The sequence below is a fragment of the Phascolarctos cinereus genome, unplaced genomic scaffold, assembly GCF_003287225.1.
Source record: "Phascolarctos cinereus isolate Bilbo 61053 unplaced genomic scaffold, phaCin_HiC Scaffold_2;HRSCAF=192, whole genome shotgun sequence".
NCBI classification, from domain to species: Eukaryota; Metazoa; Chordata; class Mammalia; order Diprotodontia; family Phascolarctidae; genus Phascolarctos; species Phascolarctos cinereus.
Genome location: NW_027555625.1, coordinates 268,892,285 through 268,915,257, shown reverse-complemented (window position 1 = coordinate 268,915,257; position 22,973 = coordinate 268,892,285). Strand labels below are relative to the sequence as shown.

Below are 22,973 nucleotides of genomic sequence, written 5' to 3'. Positions count from 1 at the left end.
GGAGCGTGTTTCTGGGAAGCGGAAGCGGTGGAAGGTCGGAGGCTGTGCGAGTGTCAGTCTGTATTGAGGGATGGCATCTCCGGGAGCGGGGTGGCCGTGGGCCAGCTCAAGGCGGCTGCCCGCGCACGCCCCAGGAGATTCCAGAAGCAAATTTCCGCCATCAGAAGGTGAAGAGCCGCCGACCCACCTCCATTCTGTCGGGGATACAGCCCGGCGCTGTCCCACGTGTCGCCGTCCTCCAGGGGCGCGTGGGCTGTGCGCACCTCCGGGCGTCCCCTCGGCTGCCCCCGGGAGGCGGGGCGGAGGTCCTGCACTGGCTGTGACCTTGGGCCTGACCTGTTTCATGGCCGTGAGCTCCATGAGGTCCCTTCCATCTCTCAAGAAAGAATCTGGGGAAGGAGAAATCTTTCTATAACCCCGTTTTACAGTTAAGGAAATTGAGGCTGAGAAGTCAAGTTGGTTATTTTTTAAGTGTTCACCCAGTCACTTAAGTCCCGGACCAGCTTCTCCCCAAACCACCCTTTGGCTCCCATTTCCCGGGCGCTTCTTCCACCCCACAATACCTCTAAACTCCGCCAGCGGCTTCTGTTTGCTGAAGGAATATTCCCCCGATAGACTTAGAAGATCCTCGAGGGGCACCTCGGGGCAGGCACCAGATTTTCCTTTGACGGTGTACCTCCTGCGCCTAACTTGAGCTGGCACTTAGGAGGCGCTTTGAGATGTCTATTGATTCATTTACAACCCGGACTGGGATAGTGTTGTTTCTCACTCCCGGCAGGTCTTTTGAATTCTTTAGTAATTCTTGACAATACAAGATGGAGTCGGGGGGAGTGTATGTGTATGCCTGAGGAAGACAAGTTTAAATCTCTTATTATTTTATAAAGGATGAAACAGATATGAAAAGAATGAAGGGTAAAAAGTGTACATAAAGTGTTCTCCTTGCAAGCCGTTTTAGATGACATTACGTATAAAGGGGTAGAATTCCTGGAGAGCAGAGTCTGGGGCGTGGCCAGCACGGGGGGCGTGGCCTTCTGTCCTAGGTGCTTAGTAACTAACTGCCCTGTAGCCGGGAGACCCTCGTAGAGAATTGAGAGCCCAAAAAGGAAATCAAGAGCTGCCCAAGAAGTGAGCAGCAGGGAAGACGGTGTGGGACCAAGCAAGGTGTCCAAGTCTGGGAATCAGGAAACGTGAATTCAGGTTTGTTTGTCTCTGCCACCGACCCGGTGTAGGAGAGACGCCCTGGCCCCTCTACCTCTGTTACCTCCTCGGTACAGTGAATCACTTGGACTAGCCATCACTGATTTCTTCCAGCTCTGGAAAGGTAGACTCAGGCCAGATCATCATCATAAGGCCTTCAAAGCCAAGCTAGAGTTCAGATGATGTCAGTCAGGCTCTAAGATTCTCTGGTTCTCAGGGACCACAGCAGTATGTCTCTGGAGAAGTTATGTGAGGAAGAGGCAGAGCACCAGACCTTGACCCGGGTCCTTGGAACCAGTGCTGTTTTCAGGAGACTCGAATACCCAAAATTGTCTATCAGGGGCCTTCTCTTGCCAAACAAGATTGATGAACAGTAAGTGTGGGCCTCTACCCTCCTCTTTGTTTCCTCCCTGCCCCCAGCCCATATCTCCTGGGGATCTAGATCTCATGAAACTGTAGGTTCCTTGGGAGTCAAGATGCCTAGGTTGTAGTCTAAGATTTACTTACCAGTTGCTATGTGACCTTAGACACTTTTCTGCACCTATTTCCTTATCTGTTAATGGGAATAATACCTTACCTGCCAGAAGGTACTTCTTACCCCAAATTCCATGATTTTATGATTTCCTCTAGGAAGCCATTTGTCCAGCCCTTCCTTCCCTGATTCCCCATCATGCTAGACTGAGACTGTCCACTTTTGCCCTTTACCTTTTGGTCCTGACCCCCAACCTATCCGTCTGCCTGGTCATCTGTCCACAGCTTTCATCATGGGCAGGATGCCATGTCCAAAGGGGAGTGGGAAAAGGCTGTACTCTCCTTCTCCAAAGCCATCAACCTTAATCCCCAGCTGGTGAGAATGGGAGAGAAAGGAGAGAGCAAAAACTCTTTCCTCCCCACAATCCCCTTTGCCATCCCCTCCTAGCCAAGGATTGGGCCATGGGCCTCCCCCAAACCCAAAGGGCAAGCACATTTTCTGCCTGTTTGCTGTAATCCCCCTTCTTGGTGCCACCCCCATTGGGCCAGTGGATTCCTTGGTATCTTCTACATGGACACTCATTCTCTAACCTGAAAGTCACTTCCCCTTGTTGGACTTCAGTTCCACCTCCTGACAAATCCTGTAGTCCTTATTTAGACTAGAGGATCTCAGAGGTCCTTTCTTTATCTGAGATTCAGTGAGCCTGGTACTTATTTTGCGGGGTGGGCTGGACTAAACTGGACTGGACCAAGTCAAAACTAGCTCTCCCTGGGTGTCTTCCCTCTCCACCCCTGCCACAGGTGGAATCCTATGTTCTTCGGGCTGAGGCCTATCTCCAGCTGTGTGACTTTGCCTCGGCCGCCCAGAACCTTCGAAAGGCTGCCTCATTAACCCCACACCAGTCCCAGAATATAGAGCGCCTCTGCTTTGTCCTCTATTTGCAGGTGAGTTGCCTAGTCCTGCCCAGGGATAGGGAACTGCCTTTTCTCTCCCCTTCCTGAGGGGAGAAGGGCGTGCAGGGGTCTCAAGGCTTCCTGGCTCAGTCTGGGCTGGACTATCAGTCTGTCTCTGACCATCTGTCTGTTGTGTGCTTATCCCACTGGTGGCTCTACCTCTCACTCTTTCCTTCCCACCTCTCTCCTAGTCTATTTCTTTCTCTCTCATGCCAACTTCTGTTTCTTTTTCTCCCCTTTCCGATCTCTTCTCATTTCTGCCTCTGTAGCTCTCCTGGCCTCCTCCTCTGTCTCTCCCCATTTGAGTTTTTATCCCTTTCAATCTGTCTCTCCCTTGCCTCTTCCTCTCTCTTGTTACATCTCTTACACCTCTCCGTACATATCCAGCTGTCCTGACAGCCTGGGAGGGGGATTAGAACCATCTGTGGATGCCTGCCTCCCCACCAGGGCCAGTGTCTCTTTGAACAACAATCATACCTGAAAGCCTTAGACCTGTTCACCCAGGCTTCCGAGCTGCAGCCTCATAAGCCTTCCTACCGCTTCCGCAGGTGAGCCTGGGGCCTTAAGGGCTGGAGGGAGGGGGGGGCAGGGAATAGGGTTGGGAGGGAAGTCTCTCTCACCTTGGCACCCTCCCTCCACCTCATTCTAGCATAGCTTGCCTTTTGGCCATGAAACGATACCAGGAATGCCTCCAGATGGTCACAAAAGAGTTGAAACAGGATTCCAACCCTGATGTCTACATCCTCCGTGCTCGACTCTATAACTACTTCCTAAAGGTAGAACTCAAACCAACCCCCTCCTCAACAGGCAAGATGGGACCACAATTCCATACCTAAACTCAGCTCCACAATTAGGATTGGATGGGAGTTGGCACTCAGCCCCCTAAGATTATGATGGGCAGGGCGTGCAAGGACCCTGTTGTTCCCAAATCCTTCTGGAAAAGTCAAGGTAATCAATCCCCAGGACCCCAGCTTTCCTCTCAGCCCCACTCCAGCCCCAGCCAGTTCAGAATGTAGACGTATCGAAGGGTATTAATATCAAATAAGATTAAGCTTTAAATGCCAGGCTGAGGAGTTGTAGTTTGTCCTAAAGGCAATAGGGAGCCATTGAAGGCTTTTGAGTAGGGGAATGACATATAGTCAGACCTGTACTTTAGAAATATTTGACAACTATGTAGAAGAACTCAAGTCAGTAGGCATTTATCAAGTGCCTACTGTGTGCCAGGCACTGTGCTAAACACTGTGGATAAAAAGAAAGGCAAAAAATAGGACTGGAGCTCAGAGTCTAATGAAGGATTAAAGAGGGAAGAAACGGAAGCTTGGAGTCTGATTAGGAGGCTGTTGCAGTAGGTCTGTTGAGAAGTGAATGAGACCTGGAATAGAGTGGGGGGGGTCTGTGAGTGGTGGGGGAAGATTTGGCAGCTGAGCGAATGGGGGGGTGAAGAAGAGAGTCAGGAATGACTCCAAGGTTGTAGCTTACCTTTTCAAGGTTTACAGAGCACTTTAATCATCATAATCTTGAGAGAAGTAGAACAAAAACGATCCCCATTTTATAGATGAGGAAACTAAGACAGAGAGAAATGTGGTGAGTTGCCCAGGATTACACAGCTGGAGTCATCCTTGGTTCTCCAGACTTCCGCTGACAAGTGCAGTGATCTTTCCGCTGCCTAGTGGAATATTTCTAAATTACTGTTAGTGAGCTGTGGTCTGAGGTGCGCTAGAGTTTGCTAGACCAGGGGTCAGGACCCCCCACATCTATCCCTGCCTGTACCCCAAACTCACAGTGTGACTTTTGGGCAAGCTGCTGCTCCCCCTTTCTTTCTTTATAAAACCAAGGTGCTGAGACTAGATGGTCTCCAAGGTGCGTCCCTGCCTAACATTCTGATGAATCAGCTCATTGTGATTCTGATTTGCCTCATTCTGAGATAGTGAAGCAAGATGGTGCAGTGGCTGGCTAGAGTGCTAGGCCAGAAGTATCTGAGCTTAAGCACTCCCTCAGATACTAGCTGTATGACCCTGGGCAAGTCACTTAACCTCTCTCTGCCTAAATTTTTAATCTGTAAATTGGGTATTATAATAGCACCTACCTTAGAGGGTCATTGTGAGGATTAATAACATATATAGAGCCCTTTATGGGCAGCTAGGTGGTGCAGTGGATAGAGTGCTGGGCCTGGAGTCAGTAAGACTCCTATTCCTGAGTTCAAATCTGGCCTCAGACTCTTACAAGTTGTGTGACCTTGGGCAAGTCATTTAACATTTGTAAAATGAGCTGGAGAAGGAAATGGCAAACCTCTCCAGTATCTTTGCCAAGAAAACCCCAAATGGGGTCACGAAGAGTCGGACATGACTGAAAAACAACTGAACAACAACAATAGTACTTTATAACAAAGAGCTACGTAAATGTTAGCTATTATTCTTACCCATGAGTTGTCAAGGATGAAGCTATGTCTGTGACTCAGCCTAGCTGGCATTTTGGTCAGGACACAAAGGAAACCCAACTGGGGTTGTGGGGAAAACGTCCCTGACCATTCAGGGGAGCAGTCCTGACCGTTGCCCCCCTCCTCATCCCTGCTGCCAGCCAAATCAGTGTTATCAAGATCTGCGCCGGGCCCTCACCCTTAAGCCTCAGCACCCTGAGGCCACCACCCTGCTGGAGAAGTTGTTGGCCCAAGCCAGGAAGGCTCAGGAGGAGGCAGTGGTCCTGGCCTTGAAGGGGAGCCTGGAGGATTCTTTGATCCGGATCAACTGTGCCATTGAGAACAGCCCAATGGACCCTGGCTACTACTTGTTCAGGTATGATTACCTGATAAAATGATAAAAATAAATTATAAAAATGATAAATGATAAAATAAATGATAAAAAATATATAATAAATAGTAAAAGGGGCAGCGAGGTGGCACAGTGAATAAGAGCGCTGGGCCTGAAGTAAGGAAAACTTGAGTTCAAATCTGGCCTCAGACATTCACTTAGCTGTGTGACCCTGGGCAAGTCACTTTCAGTTTCCTCATCTGTAAAATGAGCTGAAGAAGGAAATGGTAAACCACTCCAGTATCTCTGCCAAGAAAACCCTCCCCCCAAAAAGTGATCATGAAGTCAGATGTGAAGGAAAGAATGACTGAATAGTAGCTAGCATTCACATATAGCACTTTAACCTTTGTAAAGTCCTTTACAAATATTATTTCAGTCTATCTTCATAATAACCCTGTGAGATAGGTATTATTCCCATTTTGCAGATGAAGAAACTGAGGCAGACAGCATTGAGTTGTCTACATAGCTAGTAAGCAGCTGAGGTAGGATTTGAATTCAGGTCTTTATCCATTGTACCACTCTTTATCCATTGTACCACCTCACTGCCAGTCACATTTGCTGGCATTTATGTAGTGCTTTATGAAGTCTTTCCTAATTGCTCTGTGTTTACCTTATGTATGCTTTGCATTTACTTATATGTGAATATGTTATTTTCCCCTGGTCTTGTACACACACACACACACACACACACCCTCCTTCCCTCCCTCCACAGAATATAAGCATCTTGAGGGCACCGAGTATTTTGTTTTGTCTTTGTATTCCCAGTGGCCAGCACAGTATCTGTAATATAGTAGATACTGGCAAAATAACTGCTTGTTGACTGGTTGACTTAAGGTTTGCCAGGTCTCATTGCCTAGTTTACATAGTCTTACAACAATCCCATGAGGGTGATGCTGCTATTATCCCATTTTACAGAAGAGGAAACTGAGGCTGAGCACTTGCCCAGGGTAACGTGGCTGGTCTGTATCTCAGGCAGGAGTCTTCCTGACTCTTAAGTCCAACACTCTGCCACAATGGGCCCAAGTATGGACCTAAGAAGCTCTTGGGTGGGGATGGAGGGGGCACTGAGGAATCAAGATTTGGGATCCCAAAGACCCCGCTGAGGAAACTCAGTACTCTTCCTGGCCAGTTTGTCACAGGAGGCAATGAGGGAGTAGGACCTGGGGTGCATTGCCTAACCATCTCATGGCTGGGGTAGAGGAGGGGAGGAGGAGGGAGTATGCAGTCACGGTAGAGTTCCTGACCCTGACAGTCAGGAAACTTAGGATCTAGTTGTGGCTTTGCCACCGATGTCCTGTGTGACCATCATCGATAGTCTGAGTTTACATTTCTTCCTGTATAAAATGAGCAGGTCTGGCTTGGTTCCATTCAGTTGAACAGACATTATGCTCTGGGGCATACCGAGGTGAAATATGACATAGTGCCTTCTATCATGAGTCGTAGAGTTCACGCAGGGTAGAGAAGATATCCCATCCACAAACAGAATAGGATGGCATGGGGGAAGGGAAGGGGAGGAGAAGGTGACAAGAGGGACATTACTATCAAAAGTCACTAAGACCTTGTCCAGCTCTGACATGTTAGGATTCTAAGCCTTTCAGGTGGAAAGTTCAGGGCCTGAATCCGGGGCCCCGTGAGAGGTGGACGGGTACAGTGAGAGATCATCTCCCTGTCAGCAGAAGCCTGGGCCTACTAGGGTTGGTGTCCCTGCTGCCTGCTGGGTGAGGCAAGCCAGACCCTCCTGCCTCCTCTCCTCCCAGGGGCACTCTGTTTCGGAGGCTCAAAGACTTTGATGCAGCTATTAAAGACTTGCTCAGGGCCCTGGAGTTAAGCCCAGAAGAGGAGGAGGATGAGATTGCCAGGCAGGCCCAGTGCCAGCTGCTGCTCACCTACAATGACTTTGCAGTCTTCTGCTACATCAAGGGTGCCTATGAAGAAGGCGTGTTGCTCCTCACTAAGGCCCTACGGGGCGAAAAAAGAGAGAAGGGGATCTACATCAACAGAGGGGGTGAGCTCATCCTGAGGGCCCTCTTGGGGGGTGGGGATGGGGCCAGGGGAGGTCCCTCATCTTGTATACTGGGGCATGTGAAGGGCTTCAGAGGATGGAGGGTTGGAAGGGACCTGGGAGGTCCTTGGGTCCCCTCCCCTCATTTTGCATCTTAGCAGCAGCAGAGTGGGGCTCCAGATGCAGGTCTACTATCCCCAAGTCCAAGTATCTTGTGTTCTGCTGACTGACCTCCTTGGCCTTCAATAGCTAGCTGTCTCCCTCCACATCCCTGTCCTTTCTAGTCAGGCCCATCCCCTCATGTCTCATTCCTGGAGGAGTTCTTCTTTACCTCTGCCTTTGCTCATGACTTCCTCCTCTCCTGGAATGCCCTTCCCTCTTCCTTCTGCTTCTCCAAATCCCATCAGTCCTACAAAGTCCAGCTCACATTCTGCTTCATCTAGGAAGCCCTCCCCAAGTAACCCTTGGTTTCCCCCCTCCTCAGAATTATAGTACTTAATGTCACACTGCTTGGAGATTTTAACTGATAGATTGTGTGTGTGTCCCTCCCCTCCACCTCTTCCCTGTGGTGTGGACGGGACAGAACCCTGGGGCTCGAAGGCTGTGCATGCCTGGTTATAGTGAACAGACTGTGCATGTCATCTGGGGACCAGCCTCGCTAAGCTTTAGAGATGCTTATGACCAGGGTGGTCCTCTCAAAGACTGTCTTCACTAAGTCACAGAAAGGCTACAATTTGCATCCAAGGAGATGGCCTAAACAACGAGATCACAGATGCAGAGGACTAGTAGTTCACTATTCCTTATCAAAACATCCATCTTTGGGGGTGAGGCAGGGGATGTGGGGAGATGTGTTTAGAGGGGAAGAAGGTACCTAGACCCAAAACTTGGGATTCACCGGTATAGTGCACCTTTCCAAGGAGAAAATTCTCTTTGCTAATATGGATTGGTACCTGCCCTGCATCTAATCTTATAGATTAGCATGGGGCACTGAGAGGTCACCTGGCCAGGATGGGTCAGGGAAGGGATTTGAACCCAGATCATCCTGCCTCCCAAGGCCAGCTCTTTTTTGTCAGTTGTCCCTTATACATACAGCTTTTCATTATTTGCTTTAATAGAAGGAAGAGACATGGACAGTACAAAAAAACAGATGATCAAAAAAAAATCAATGGTATTTGGCTTTGGGAACGGGGCAAGGCTCAGACATATGTGCTCACACATGTTCATAAACCTACAGCCTACACTTGTTCTCTTCTCCAGCTGGATCTGCCCAGGCCCTCTAAGCTTGGATTGAATCTGGGGGACGGCAGGGGGGTTACAAGGTCCCTAAGGATGATTCCTGTGGCCAGTGAAGGGGTGGACAAATTGGGCACTGGGCAGAGGAGAGCAGAATCCCAGCTGGGAGCTAAGTAGAGAATGCTGAAAGGCTGAGACTAGTGAGTGGAGGGACTGACCAGACCTCACTGACCAGGGAGAAGGAGGAGGAAAGTCGTGGGGCTGGGGTCAGACAAGGAAACCAGGTGGTTTCCCCCTTCCTTCTGTCTACCTTCCCTCCTAGATTGTTTCTTCAAGCTTGGAGAGCTGACCTTTGCTGAGGCTGATTACCTGGAGGCACTGGCCCTGTGCCCTGGGGACCAAGGTGCTCGGTACCGCATGGGAATGCTTCAGGAGAAGCTGGGGCTTCGCGAGCATAAGCTGAGGTGTGTGGGGGCACCTGGAATGATGAGGCTCAAGGAAGAGCCACTGGCCAAAGGGTCTTCACAAGCCCTTTCTCCAGGATGATTCAGCCTGGCACTAGGCTAGCCAGGGCAGATACCTGGGCAGACTTTCCAGGGGGCCTGAGCCACTGACTCCACCTGCCAACTTCCCAGTCTAGTGCCTTCTAGTCGCTTTCAGTTACTGCTTCTTAAGACATGGCAGCCCAAGAGCTTGCCTTCAGTAGACTGCTATGTCCCCTTCTCATCCTGTGCCCCCACCAGCAGAGGTGCTCAATACCTACTTGGGAAACCTAAGCTTCAGCTTTCTAGTTCAATTTGGAGAGCATGTAGGACTTGGAGTCAGGAAGACTTGGGTTCGAATCCTTCCTCTTAGACTTACTAGTGGGTGAATATGGACAAGTCCATATTCCACAAGAGAGTGGATAACTATCCACTCTCAGCCTCAGCTTCCTCATGTATAAAATGACAGGGCTGGACTTGAATGCCTCTGAGGTCCGTTTCAGCTCTAAATCCGTAGTCTTCTAATTAAGCGAAGTACAGAGCCTTGTGCTGGAAGGTGGGAAGACAAAAGATGAAAAATGGCATAATCCCTGTCCTCAAGGAGTTTATAATCTGTTTGCTCACGTGCAGAATGGCTGCTTCTCTTCCTTATCTCCCTCCAAATCTCCATTTGTTGAAGTTTCTCCTTTTCTTCTAAGGTGTCCTCCCTGAAGTCTTCATTGAAACTTTCTAAAATTTCTCCTGGTACTTTATCTCCTTTGCCATTTCATTGACTCCTTTGTATCATAGTGCATGTATGTACTTGTTTTCCCTGCCTCCCTCACCACCACCATCATTGGATTTCAAATTTCTCAAGAGCAGAGCCTGTGTCATTTCTGTCTTTATATCTTCAATGTCTAGCAGAGTGCTTTGCATATGGTAGGAAAAATTTTAATATTTGTTGATTTGAATTGAATGAATAGGGGGAATAAAACAAATATACAAATTGGAGCAGTGCTCATTGACTCTTTCCTCTCCCACCAAAATCAGAGTGAGATTGAGAGAAATGTATGAGAAAGGTTTCTGAGCTCTTGGGACTAAAGGTGCTGTAAAAAACTTGGGGACCATTGAGTTGAAAGCAATCCTAGAGATTATCCCATCCAGCCCATTCATTTCAGAGAGGAAATAGGCTCAATGAAGGGAAGAGATTTGCTCAGAATTATGGGCAGAACTATGAGTAGAATCCAGGTTTCCCAGCTCTCAATCCCATGTTTTCTTTTTTCCCCCCTTTTAACATGTTTTAATTTTACTTTTTTATTTCTTTATATTACTGTCAGTCCTCCATGTCTCCTCCCTGACCAATAGAGTCCTTCCTTATAACAGATAAGTACAATCAAGCAAAATAGATCAGCATTTGGATCAATACATTGACTAAGTCTGAAAATGTATGTCTCATTATGTACCCATTGTCCTTTACAACATTTTCTGTGCTGCCATTTTAATGTTCCTCTCTCAGCTGTGCATAGACCTAGCAGAAAGATAAACAAAAAGGGGAAAATATTTGAGACTATTTTAGAAATTGGAGCTGCAGGATTTAAGGTGTTTGCTGAATGGGAACATTAAAGAATATAGATATATTCTCAGTACCATGTCGTACTTTTAAAAAAGTAGACCGTGTGCTAAGGACAAAGAGAATTTATAAATAAATTTAAGAAAGAAATGCTAAATACACCCTTTACAGATTATAGTACAATAAAAATAGTAGGGGTAGCTAGGTGGCACAGTATTTAGAGCTCTGGCCTAGGAGTCAGGAGAACCTGAGTTCAAATCAGGCCTCAGACACTTGAAACTTACTAGCTGTGTGACCCTGGGTAAGTCACTTAACTCCAATTGCCTCCCCCCCCAAAAAAGGGCAAAAATAATAATCAATACAGATAACACAAACCAAAGATGTAGCCCTAAATGAGACTTATTAATGACATCCTAAATAATGAACGTGTAAAAGAATAGATCATAGAAATAGTTTATAAAGATATAAAAAGGAATAATAATAAGACTGTATACCAACATTTCTGGGATTCAGCTACAGGATTCCTCAGAAGAAAAACTATATTTCTGAAAACATATACTAACAAAATATGAAAAGAAAGGATGAAATGAATTTTTCTGCTACATATCAAGTGATGCTGCTACTGATGGTGATTTCTAGGACTGAGGGCTGGGAAGGAAGGAGTTGCCTGTCAGGCCTAACATTTCCTAGTCACACCAGACCTCTTTCAGGCCCGACGCACGTGGACTAGAGTTAGTTTTCATGCTTGGGTTCAGACATGGTTCTGCTGGCTCCCACAAAGTTTGATTCTTCCTACTATTTGTAGACGATACCACAAGGCCGAACAACACTTCTCTTAGCCATTGAGTACAACCCAGAGAAAGCAAACTTCTACCTCCTCCGTGCCAGGAACCGCCTAATGCTGCAGGATATCTTTGGGGCTCGTCAAGATGTTGCTACCCTGCTGCTTCTCAACCCCAAACACCCCCAGGTGGGCTGTATACACCTGCCTTTGTCCAACCTTGGCCCAGTTCAGTGGTATTCAGCAAACAAGTCATTAGGCATTTACTCTGTGCAAGGCACTATACTTGGCCCTGGGAATACAAAGCCTTTTAAAAAATTATATAATTCCCATCCATAAGATGTTTACACTCTATGGGGGTGGGGGAAAGAGACACGACCCATATCTAAGTATGTGTAAGAGTAATAAGGAAAAGAAAAGATGCAGGAAAGGCGTTTTGTGAAAATTTGAGGTGGAAAACGTTTCACTCCTTCATAGCAATTCTGATTAGTAGGAGAATAAAGGTGGAGACTAGTAGCTAGAATGATTTTATTTCCTATAGATTTTAGATGTTATCCATGGCCACAGAACTTTGGCTGTGCTAGTAACACCTGATTACAAAGGACTGTTCTTTCAATGCCACCAGTTGTGTAGGAAGAGTCCAGTTTCCCCAGGCAAGACTTTTGATCCCAAATCTGGATCTCTCAGTTTACCTTCCCTCTCTTCCTTACAGCTCATTTCTACGATGGCAAACCTCTTCCCTGGCCACTCCATAGAGTCTGTGCTGAACAGCAAGACCATGGTGATGGCTAAAACCATCCTGGAGAGGGCGATGCAGAACCAGCTTCTCCAGTGCCCCCAGGATGTCCTGGGGTCAGCTTCATCTCAGGGGACTTATCAGAGGGCAATGCTAGATGGAGAGGTGGTGGTGTAAAAGTGGAGGAGGGGGAAATTAGCCTTTCTGACGAAGAAAACAGGGTCCTAAGCTCACAATTAGGCATCTTTGGGACATGTATAGACTGAGTAACTGGGTTAATCCCACCATATTCCATGTTTGTTTAGGTGAAATCTGGTTCAAACACGCAGACTAGTCTTGAGTGGGGAAGAGAAGTCCACTAAACTCTGTGGATGACACTGACCTTTCCCATCCTGCAGACTCCTGAAGAAGGGCGATTCCACAGAGAAGGATGTGAACAAGAGGCCATTCACCATACCCACCGCGGAGCAGACCCCCAACTCTGGAGAGAGGGGGCTCCCTGACAACATTCCTATGGTTCATACAGCAGGGATCCAGGCAAGGGAAGGGAGGTGGAAGGCCTTGTTCCCTGGGACCTCACATCTTGCAGATTTCAGACCCGGGGAAGGAAGATAAACTTTGTTTCCCAGCTCTATCGCCCTACTAGGACTGAATTGGTCGGGCCACACCATTAAGGCTTCAGGGCTCAGGCTTTATCTTAAGAAAGACATTGATAAACTCCACTAACATCCTACTCTCTTACCTGGTCATGGTGCGCAGGGACACTGGGCTCTCCAAGTCTGTCTCTGGCAGGGTCTGCCAAGCTGGAAAGACTTCAGATATAGGCCTGGCAGAAGCCTTGCTTGCCTGTCATGCAAGGACTAGTCTAGTTAAGTTTGGAATGGCCCAACCACCAGCTAGCCTATGTAGCATTTTCAGATCACCGCATCCAAGTCACAGCTTATTACTAAGTCACAGTTTTACACGGTTAAACTTCCCCTGCATGGGTGGAGTTTAAGCAGACACATTTACAGAATTTGAGATCCTTGACTGGCACGTTCAAAGGAGGGTGGCTAGGATAGGGAAGGCCTCAAAAAAAAAAATGCCATACAGGATTGACTGAAAAAGAAAAGGTGGTTTGGCTAGAGAAGGCTTAGCTGGGGATGTGGTGGGGAGGACCTTAAAATATCTGATGGGCTGTCATGTGAGGGTGTACAGCTTATTCTGGGAGCCATGTTTGAAAGTTATAGGGAGCCTGATTTAAGCTAGACATAAGAACTTCCAAACCACTGGTGCTGCTGGTGCTGTCCAGCAACGGAAAATGAGGGAGTAGCCTCCGGCAGAGGCTAGATTTCTTCCTGCCTTGGGGGGGGAAGAGGGTTGTTGGGACTAATGGGTCTCCAAGGTCCCTTCCAACTCTAAAATCCTGTGATGCCTTCAGGATCAGACTCTGATCAAGAACAACACAAGGCAAACAGCGAGTCAAGACGAACAGCCTGGAAGCCCCCCAAGGCACCCAGCTTCTCCAGGTAGGTTCTGAACCTGGGTCCTCCTCACTAGGTGGGGGAGAATGAGCCCTGGCTCCTTTCCTTCTGCAGCCAGGGGCTTACCAAATTTCTAGCCTTTCAGACTCATCCCGGATAAGTCACTTCCCCACTCCAGGCCTCAGTTTCCCTATTTGCAACAACCACAAATATATATAGATAGTGCGGTAAGGTGGACGGAGCCTTTCTATCACCACAAGCCTTTCTGTCCATAGCCAGGCTAGCTCTTAGGCATGCTGTTTGCTACCAGGCTTGTACCTAACCTGCCAAAGCATGTGGTCAGTGGACCCTTGGCACAGTCTTAAGTCCCCAGGGACACTCCCATACCACAATGGGGCAGTGAAATGGAGGTGACTAATAGAACACATTTGTATGGCACTCTTCAGCTGACAAAGATTTTTGATCATTTGATCCTCATTATAACTCAGTGGGAGGCAAGGCAGGGATCCTTACCTCATTCTACAGATGAAGAAATTGAGGCCCAGAGAAGGGAGATAATCTCAGGTCCGGTGCTGTCTCTACTGTGCCGCATCGCCTCACAAGAAGGGGCATGCTGCAGTGTGGAGAGGGCAGACCTGGGCTCAGAGGACACTACCAGTGGAACCTGGGACAAATATCTTAACCTCAGTTTCCTCATCTATAAAATGAGGCCATCCGAGATCTCTTCCAACTCTAAATCTGCAATCCTCTAAGGGAAGAGGTGCAAGTGTCATCTTCGCTTGCCCAATGTGTAAACAGACTCAGAGTTGTTCCAGGCTATGATGTATCAGAACCAGATTTTGAATCCAACAAGCCTCTTAACTTCTTTGTGCTTAGCCATGTGGTAACAGAGAGAGGCTGGACCTGACTCAGAGGGCCTTACTAGAGCTACCATTTCCATAAAACTGCATCAGCACTCTCTGGAACTGGGGCAGTATCCATATTTTGAGCTGGCAGCAAGGACTCCTGGGTCTTCCTCTCAGCCCTCTTCTCAACATATGATGGGAATTCCTGGAAATCAACTCCTTAGGTCAAGCAGGAAAAATCAAGCTCGAGGGCCAAAAGGACCCCAGATGGTTTGGCTTTCCTGAGGCTAAAGCCTGACTGGACCTCTCTCCCTCTTAGGGAGTAAGCCAACCACCATCTGCAAGAGGCAGGCCTCTTTCACGTACTTTAATGTCTTCACAGGGCAGACACCCTCCTTGGAGGCCAAGACTGCTGCCACATAGACCAAAGTGAAGGCTAAAGTACAACGGTCTTTCCCTGAACCAGTGTGTTGACAACCCTGGCTTCTCCTTCCCCCGCCCTAACAGGTGGGCACTATCCATACCCACCCTTGCATTTTGGGGGGCAAGAGGCAGGTCTATTAGATAGATCTCTTGTCACCGAAGGAAACCCCTCAGCTCCTTTTCCACCTGCTCTGGGCCTCCAGCCTATCTCTATACCCAACAGTTCCTGCTCTGGCCTCCTTCCCGATAGAGCCAAGGTTTCTCCAGCCAGAGCAGGAACAGCTAGATAGGCTTTCCCTGGTCCCTTAAATAAGTTTATTTTGTATCCTCTCCCTTTTCTTCATTACAAAATTAGAAACATTTAAAGTAGGCTTTGTTAAAGAGCAAAGTTTGCAGTCCCACAATCTCCATCTTTGTGCCTGCTGGGGTGGGAAGCTGGGAAGATGGTTGGGCCTTATTAAGTTCTCTGGCTTCCTGGTGTTCCCCCAGGCAATGAGGAGATTGGAATGGGGGAAGGGGGAAAGAGAGGGGGGTGTGTGAAGTCTTCATGAGACTGGAGAGGAGAACATGAGCCTCCCAGGGGGTCCTGCAAGCCTCTAGTAGGGGTGCAGAAGATGACTGACATATGTGGTCCCTGAGTCACCAAATCACAGCATCAGTTTAAATAAGGCTCAGATAGATTTGGGTTGGGAAAAAGGAAATTGGACTTGGCTCAGATGAAGTATTTTGGCCAGGAGCTTTGGGCATGGGGGGGGAGGGGCAGGAAGGCAAGTGAGGCCAAGATGTCCTCAAACCAGCAGCGCAACATCCAAGTCTTCCCTGCCACCATCAGTCTGGAAGGTACCCAGAGTGGCAGGAGCTAGAGCTGCCATCTGCCCTCAGTCCTCTGCTCCTTGGGCTGCCAGGCCTGCCCTGTCTGCACTCTTTGGAATGCCTGGGGCAAAGGTCATTCTGCCAGCAGCAAGTCTGGACCAAAGCTCCCCGGCAGACTCACTTGATGATACATGGAGTGGGGGGAGGGCCCCACTCATAGGAAGAGGGTGATTCGAGAAGCAACAGTCTTGCAACCATTGGAAGAAAAAAGCTGCTCCTCTTCAGGGAAGAAGGCAGTCCCATCCAGCACAGCCTGGACCACCTCCTCCTCCTGCTGCTGGGCCAGGCCCAGCTGGGCCAGTTCATTGATCACGCAGTGCCGGACGTGGTGGCGCTGGAGGGGCAGGAAGGGGACCAGCAAGTCCAAGAGCTGGTCTTCTACAATTCCTGACTGCCAGAAACCATCTGAGGGTGAGGGAGAAGCAGGAAGAGGCTGGGTCAGGAGACAAGTCACCAGCTGAGGGTACAGGCCCAGAACACCCCACAGGAAGGGAACCATGATGACTGAACAGGACAATGTACTCTTGGCTTTGAGCTAAAGTTAATGGAGGGCTGAGCTGGGGCCACTCTGGGGAGGGGGGGTGGCTTAGGTTCTCGGTCCCCCTTCCTACAACCTTTCAGGGATACAAGAGGGAGAGGGGACAGGGAAGATCTGAGTGGCTGGAACTACTTCGGTTCTAAGCTCTGACTACCATTCTGGATGGGGCCTCAGGGAAATGGGGTGAGTGGATAGACAGACACAGGACTCACGCTGGGGGTTGTCCACGATGGCCTTAGAGATGGCAGGTTCTAGATCCCCAAGCTGGAGCTCCTCTCGGTCTCTCCGGGCACGCCAGGCGTCCAGTGCTAGCTGATTGATTTGCTCCCCGCCAGCATTGCTGGAACCCCAAAGCAGGAAAGGCAGGACGTAGATGAGACAGGGTTGGGAGAGAGGGAAGTCTGGCTCTCGTCTAACAGTACGTGGACACAACCAGGACTAGGAAGCAGGAAAACAAAGGTCTGAAACCGAGCTCTTCCCCAAACTCTTTGAAACATTTGAGGGAAGCATCTTCTGACCTTAGGGCTTCTCTTTAGCCTTAGAGTCATGATCATCAAACCTGTCTGAACAGTCCTTTGGGGCTGACTAAGTACATTTCCCCCCTTGTCTCACTTGATCCTCACAACAACCCTGTGAGGAAGGCAGGGCAAGGGGAGGGGTGTACAAGTGCCATTTTACAGGTGAGGAAACTGAAGCTATTAAAGGAGATAAGAAATAGCCAAAGTCATGCATCAGTTTCATTGCAGACCTGGTACCAGAACCCAGTCTTCAGTGTTGCCTTCTATGAAAGGGGATTCTTACCTGCTCCCCTATTTATCTCATGTTACCTTGTGTTTCATGAGGATGAAACAGATTAGGCTAATACGGTGCTTGGAGATCTTCAAAAGAGAAACAAATCACTGTGAACAATGATACGTCTATAACCAGGACTCAAGGGCCCTGAACCCTCAGGACTGGGGGGACAGCTGCTATTCTGTTTGCTTACCAGCACTGACTGCGGGGAGAGCAGAACTCAACCCTTCCAGGCTCACCCTACCTGAGGAAGATGAAGATGGCTTTTCGGTAGTTGGTACCATAGACTACCCAGGAAGGTCCCAGGAAGGGACGGAGTACCCCTAACAGGCCTGGGTGCATCTTGTCCACCTCATCAAAGAGGAAGAGGGAACGGCCACAAGTTGTGAGGTTTCCCAAGATCCATTGCTTCAGGTCACTCTGTAAGAGGAACACGAGGGGGCAAGGCGAGGTAGCATGGAGACCACGGACAAGAAAAGGTTAAAACTGGGGCGGGGGAAGGGGTGAGAAAAAGCCAGACAGAGGTGACCCTTCAGTCCATCCAGTGTGAGACAGAAACATGCCTTACCCTCAGAGGACAGAAGCTCCCTAGGGCAGGAACCTCAGATCCACTGAGGAGAAGCTGCCTTCACTCAGACATGCCCTTTTCAATGATTTCCCATGGCTGGTGATGGGTTTGTATTGGCTCACACTTTCCCACCAATTATACTACAACCCCTTACCATTTTTTAATAGTGAGTTTTATTTCTCAAAGCTCTTTCATCCTCTCACTTGACTCTTTGGACAAATGGGCAGGCCTTATTCTCCCTATTTCATAGATGGCGAAACTGAGGTAGAAGTGAAGAGACTTGTCCAGGGTCATTTGGCCACATGAACAAGACAGCTGGCCAGGGGTAGCAGTGCAGGCTGTGCTTAAGAGCAAAACCTAAAGCCCAAATTTCTGTCCTTGAACTCACAGGCACTATGCTGTAGAGGGACAGGCCACAGATAAGATCGTAGCTTTAGGGCAAGAGGGGAGTTCATAGGTCAGAGGGGATCCAAGCCCCTCTCTTTATATATAAGGCAGCTGAAGCCCAGGAAAGATGAGTTACCCAAGGTCACACAGGGAGTAAGTAGCTGGGCTGGGATTCAAACCTAGGTCTTCTGACTCCAAATTCAGTTTTTTCCATTATACTGCTGTCACACTCAACACGTCATCCCTGGGAGTGTTTAATAAGTATTCAGAAACACCAGTCAAATGTCCATTGTGTCACTCTGGTTCAAATTAGATCAGAGAAGGGCAGGCTAATTTAGAGGCAGAGTGGAAGAAGATCCAGCTTCTCCCAATTTGCTCTGTGGCCTTAAGCCAGCTGATTTCCCATTCTGTGCTTTAGGCCCCCAGCACTCAGCCTGCTCTTGGTGGGAGGAAGGCCTGGGTGGTGAATGGCTTACCTTGTAGCGCTCTATTTGCTCTGCATGGGGGAAGTGGATGACAGGAGAAAAGTGATGCACGTGGGGACTGGCCATCCCGTCTCGGAACAGGTACTGGATCAGCATGGAGCTGACGTAGGATTTGCCTGTGCCAGTCCAGCCATGGAAGGACATCACTAGGGGTTTGGCTGGCTCAGGATTCTCTACAAAAGCCTTCAGCCCCTTCATTACCAGTTGTCTTACCAGATGCTGCCCGGCCAAGTGCTGGGCCAAATCACACTCTAGGCCTGCAGAAGAGGGAGAAGAGGCACCCAGTAGGCTGGCAGGGGAACACTTGGTCCCCATGGGGATCTCTGGTTAAAGGAGGCATCCCAATCCCAGAAAGGGGATCTAATGACCTGGCTCTTCCATGCCCACAGGGACCCCCTGGTCTCACTGGCTCCTCCATCTACATAAAAACAAAGCCCTTGGATAATATATCTCAGCCTCCCTGAACTTGTGGTCAATTAACACCCATCTCCTCCCCAAAATCTTTTTCATATGAACTGCTGCAAAGCCATATCCCCCTATTCTGTACTGGATAATTTGCTCTTTGGAACCAAGTGTAAGACTTTGCATTTTCTGTGTCCAATGACATTTTATTAGTTTTAGCCCATGCTCCTTTTTAGATCCTGACTCCATCATCGAGCATGTTGGCTATCCCTGCTAGCTTCATGTTATGAACAAATTTGACAGCTGACTATATTTGCATATGAGCCACTGAGAAGCATGTTGAAGAAAACAGTCTTCTATAGGTCATTAGATACTAGCTTGTCATCAGTTAACCAGTTGGCCTGCATGTTTTCTCTACACTAGGCCTTAAACTCAATGTTTGTTACCACCTTTATGATGCCTGGTTCTCAGAGGCCTAGTATCCCCATCCGAACTCAAAGACTCCCTTCCCTCAAAGCCTCCGGCCAGAAACTCACAGATTACCTTCCCCTACCAGGGGCTCTCAACACCAATTACAGAGGGGGACTCTCTAGTCCCCCTAATTTCTAATTTCCCAATCAATCCTAAATCTGAAGAAATTCATTTATGTAGAGCTTTAAAGTTTGCAAAACACTTGACATGATCTCTTTTGAGCCTTATAACAACCCTTTGGGGTAAATGCTACTGTTATCCATGTTTTTTTGTTTTTGGGGGGATGGTGGGGAGAGGGTCTGGATCTGGATTTTGTCAGCACAGGAGCTCATCAAGGGGTAAACTCCTTCTACCAACACAGATCGGCAACACTCTACAACTCGTCCTAGAGAGTTTTCTGGCACACTCTAAAATATGCATTTTAAGATGAGAAAACAGATGCAGAGAGGTTACATGACTTGCCCTGGGTCATATGGCTAGTGTCAGAGGCAGGATTAGAATTCAAGGCCTTCAGGGGAAGTGGATAGGGCACCGGCCCTGGAATTAGGAGGACCTGACTTCAAATCCAGCCTCAGAGCAGACACTTGACGCTAGCTGTGTGATCCTGGGCAAGTCACTTAACCCAACTGCCTAAAAAAAACCCCCACCTAATTCAAGGCCTTTGGGATTATCCATTATGATATGTTTCGGTCTTTCCAGTCTTGTCCAACTTTGTGACCCCATTTAGGATTTTCTTGGCAAAGATACTGGGGTAGTTTGCCATTTCCTTCTGCAGCTCATTTTACAAATGGGGAACTGAGGCAAACAGTTAAGTGACATGTCCAGGGTCATACAGCTAGTGTCCGAGGTTGGATTTGAACTCCCAGGAATGGTGCTGTATCCAGTGCATCAACCTAGCTGCCCTGTGGTATACTGCCTTCATTATAATTCCTGGTTAACTGCATCCCCACTCCCAGGAGCCTCATAGCCTTGAACTCCTCCTTACCTCGTTCCAGTCCTCTTGTGTCCAGTCCTATCTCCTGCTCTCCCTGTGTGTTTCCATTCTGCTGGCCCCTAAGCCTTCCAGTTCCTAGTTCAGCCCCCAGTTGCTCCCTTCACTACAACCTTCCCCACTTACCAGTCCTCAGGTCCTTCTCACTAGTCCAAAACCTCCAATCACTGACTCCAGCATTCAAGTCCCTCTATTTTCCAGTCCAAGCGTCTATTTCCCCAACCTTAGCCCTAATTCCAACCAAGCCAACATAATCCAATAGGCATTAAAACAGCATCTACTATATACAAGACACTACTAGGAGTCTGGGGGACAAGAAACAGTCCCTGCCCTCATGGAGCTAACATTCCATTTGGAGGAGGGGGGAGGCGGCTGAAACATAAATAGATAAATGTATACAGGATATTTTGAGGAGGGAGTGTTCTAACAATTATGGGGATTTGGAAAGGCACAGGAGATGGCTGAACCACGAAGGAAGCTAGGGATTCTCTATTTGGAGATGAGGAAATGCATCTGTTTGTAAGGCCAGTTTATCTCTAAAGTGCATAAGGAGAGAATAACATGCTATAAACATGGAAAGGTGAACAGGAGCCCGGTTGAGCATTTTAAATGCCACACTATGGGGTGGGTATTTTTTCCTAGACAAGAGGGAGCCTCTGGAACTTCCTGAACAGGGTAGTAACATGGCTCACCAGCACTCTGCACTACAAAGTAGCTATGTGGAGAATGGATGGAGAGGGATGAAGGAATGCCTACAAGCTGGGAGTCCAATTAGGAGGCTGGTGGAATAGCCTAGGCTAGAGGTGAAGGAGGCCAGAATTAAAGTGGTAGTGGCCATGTGAGTGGAAAGGGATGGGTGCAAAAGACGCTGTAGAGGCAAAATCCACAAACCTCTTTAACTGATGGCTACGGGAAGAGGAAGGAGCCTGTCTCTACCTCTGGCCTCGGATCCCTGGTCTACACTTGCCCCAACCTCTTCCGGGGCCCCAGTCACAGGATTCAGAATTAGAAAGGACCCTAGAGATCATCTATTCCAATGGACACCGAGGCGCACAGAGGGGACGTGATTTGTCCAAAGTTACATAAGGCATCATTACCCAAACCAGAACTAGAATCCACCTCCGATGACTCCAAATCCAGCCTCTTTTCAGCGTGTCCTACAGTCTCCCTAACTCTGATCCCATGTCCAGGCTCCAACCTCTTGCTCCAGGCTGACCCCCTGTCCCCGAGCCCCCCGTCCCAGTCCCTGGCCCTTTGGTCCTGCCTGCCTCCCGTGTGCCTGGCCCCAGGCGGGTCTGAGCAGCACCGGGCCCCGAAGCCTCAGCCGCCGACCTCCCGGGCCCGCAGCCCCCAAGCCTCGAACCCCCAGCCCCCGATGCCTGGGCTTCCGGCCTCCAGGACCCCGGAGCCTCCAGCCCCGCGCTTACCCCGGAGGTCGGGTCGGAAGTCGCAGTCGCAGAAGGCGCCGAAACTGCAGCTCAGCGAGCCCAGGTCCCAGGCGGCGGCCGCGGCGGACAGCAGCCCCAGCAGCCCGAGGAACCAGAGCAGCCGGGCCCCGGGCGGGCCGACCCCAGCCGCCATCCCGGACCCGCAGCAGCTCGAGCCGGGACCAAGGCGGCTCTGCCCCGACCCCGTCCACCAACAACCCAGACCTCCCCGCCCCGTCCCTCTTGTCCTTGTTGTACTACAATTCCCAGAGTGCACCGGGGGGGGGCGCGGCGGGCGGGGCTGTCGCTCACCTGGGTTCAGGCTCCGGCCCGCCCCCGCCCTCCTTTCCCTAGGGGTAGGACAGAAACCAGGGCCCACCCCGGGAAGAGAGTCTTAGGCTGATGTGGGGATTAGGGATCGTCTGAGCGCCACAGGAGGAAACAGGCACGGAGGAGGCCAGGCAGGCGCTGGGATGCGTCGGTCGGGCAGGCGGAGCCTGGAAACGGCCACCAGGGGGAGCTGTCTCACTGTCCAACCCGCCAGAACGGGACGGGACGGGGGCTCCGTCCCCCCATGATGGACTGCATACTGTCAATAAGAGTCACAGGTGTGAATGGCAGCCAGAAAACTAATAGTATCTTGGTGTGCATATGGAGAGGCGCTAGGTGGCACAGAGGATAAGGGCCCTCATCCTGCAGGCAGGAAAACCTGGTTCAAATCCTACCTCAGATGCTTTCTGGGCAAGTCACAACCTCCACCTGTCTCAGTTTCCTCAAATGTAAAATGGGGATGGGGATAATACTAGCACTTCCTTCCAAGGGTTGTTGTGAGGATCGAATGAGTTATTTAATATTTGTGTAGTTGTTTTTAAAAATACTTTTTCTACCAGCTGTGTGATCTTGGGCAAGTCACTTAACCCCGATTGCCTCACCAAAAAAAAACCCACCAAATTTTTTCCCCACCCCCACCACACACCCCCTCCCCCTGGCCGTTTCCCACACTTAATCCTATGTAGGCAACATTCTCCCTTGGCCACCCCTGGAGTTCTATTACCTCAGACTACTTGGCCACTCCTAGATCCCTCCCCATAGTCTT

At 49.2% G+C, this 22,973-nt stretch overlaps 2 protein-coding genes across 2 annotated transcripts; one reads left to right on the top strand and one right to left on the bottom strand.

Annotated features, from left to right (window-relative positions):
- The first annotated feature begins 93 nt into the window (after positions 1–93).
- Positions 94–14,989, top strand: TTC16 (tetratricopeptide repeat domain 16). The gene is given in 15 exon segments (XM_078150031.1): positions 94–167; positions 1,415–1,570; positions 1,954–2,044; positions 2,470–2,613; positions 3,070–3,170; positions 3,272–3,398; positions 5,200–5,414; positions 7,187–7,434; positions 8,987–9,128; positions 11,501–11,529; positions 11,532–11,665; positions 12,189–12,328; positions 12,611–12,749; positions 13,633–13,720; positions 14,903–14,989. Coding segments are annotated over 14 exon segments (1,782 nt in total). The 5' UTR covers positions 94–167; positions 1,415–1,427; the 3' UTR covers positions 14,944–14,989.
- Positions 11,988–22,128, bottom strand: TOR2A (torsin family 2 member A). The gene is made up of 5 exons (XM_020965465.2): positions 21,878–22,128; positions 18,578–18,843; positions 17,391–17,566; positions 16,567–16,694; positions 11,988–16,221 (listed from the first exon to the last, which is right to left on the bottom strand). The coding sequence occupies exons 1-5, from the start codon at positions 22,029–22,031 to the stop codon at positions 15,971–15,973; spliced, it is 975 nt and encodes a 324-aa protein (XP_020821124.1). The 5' UTR covers positions 22,032–22,128; the 3' UTR covers positions 11,988–15,970.
- Between the last annotated feature and the right edge of the window lie 845 nt (positions 22,129–22,973).

Bases quoted from the DNA above. Each gene is read 5' to 3' on its own strand.
- TOR2A (XM_020965465.2), bottom strand. From the start codon at position 22,031: ATGGCGGCTGGGGTCGGCCCGCCCGGGGCCCGGCTGCTCTGGTTCCTC. The intron at 17,567-18,577 runs GTAAGCCATTCA...TTCCTCTTACAG, and splicing joins AGCAAATAGAGCGCTACAAG to AGTGACCTGAAGCAATGGAT. The intron at 16,695-17,390 runs GTAGGGTGAGCC...TTGGGGTTCCAG, and splicing joins GCCATCTTCATCTTCCTCAG to CAATGCTGGCGGGGAGCAAA.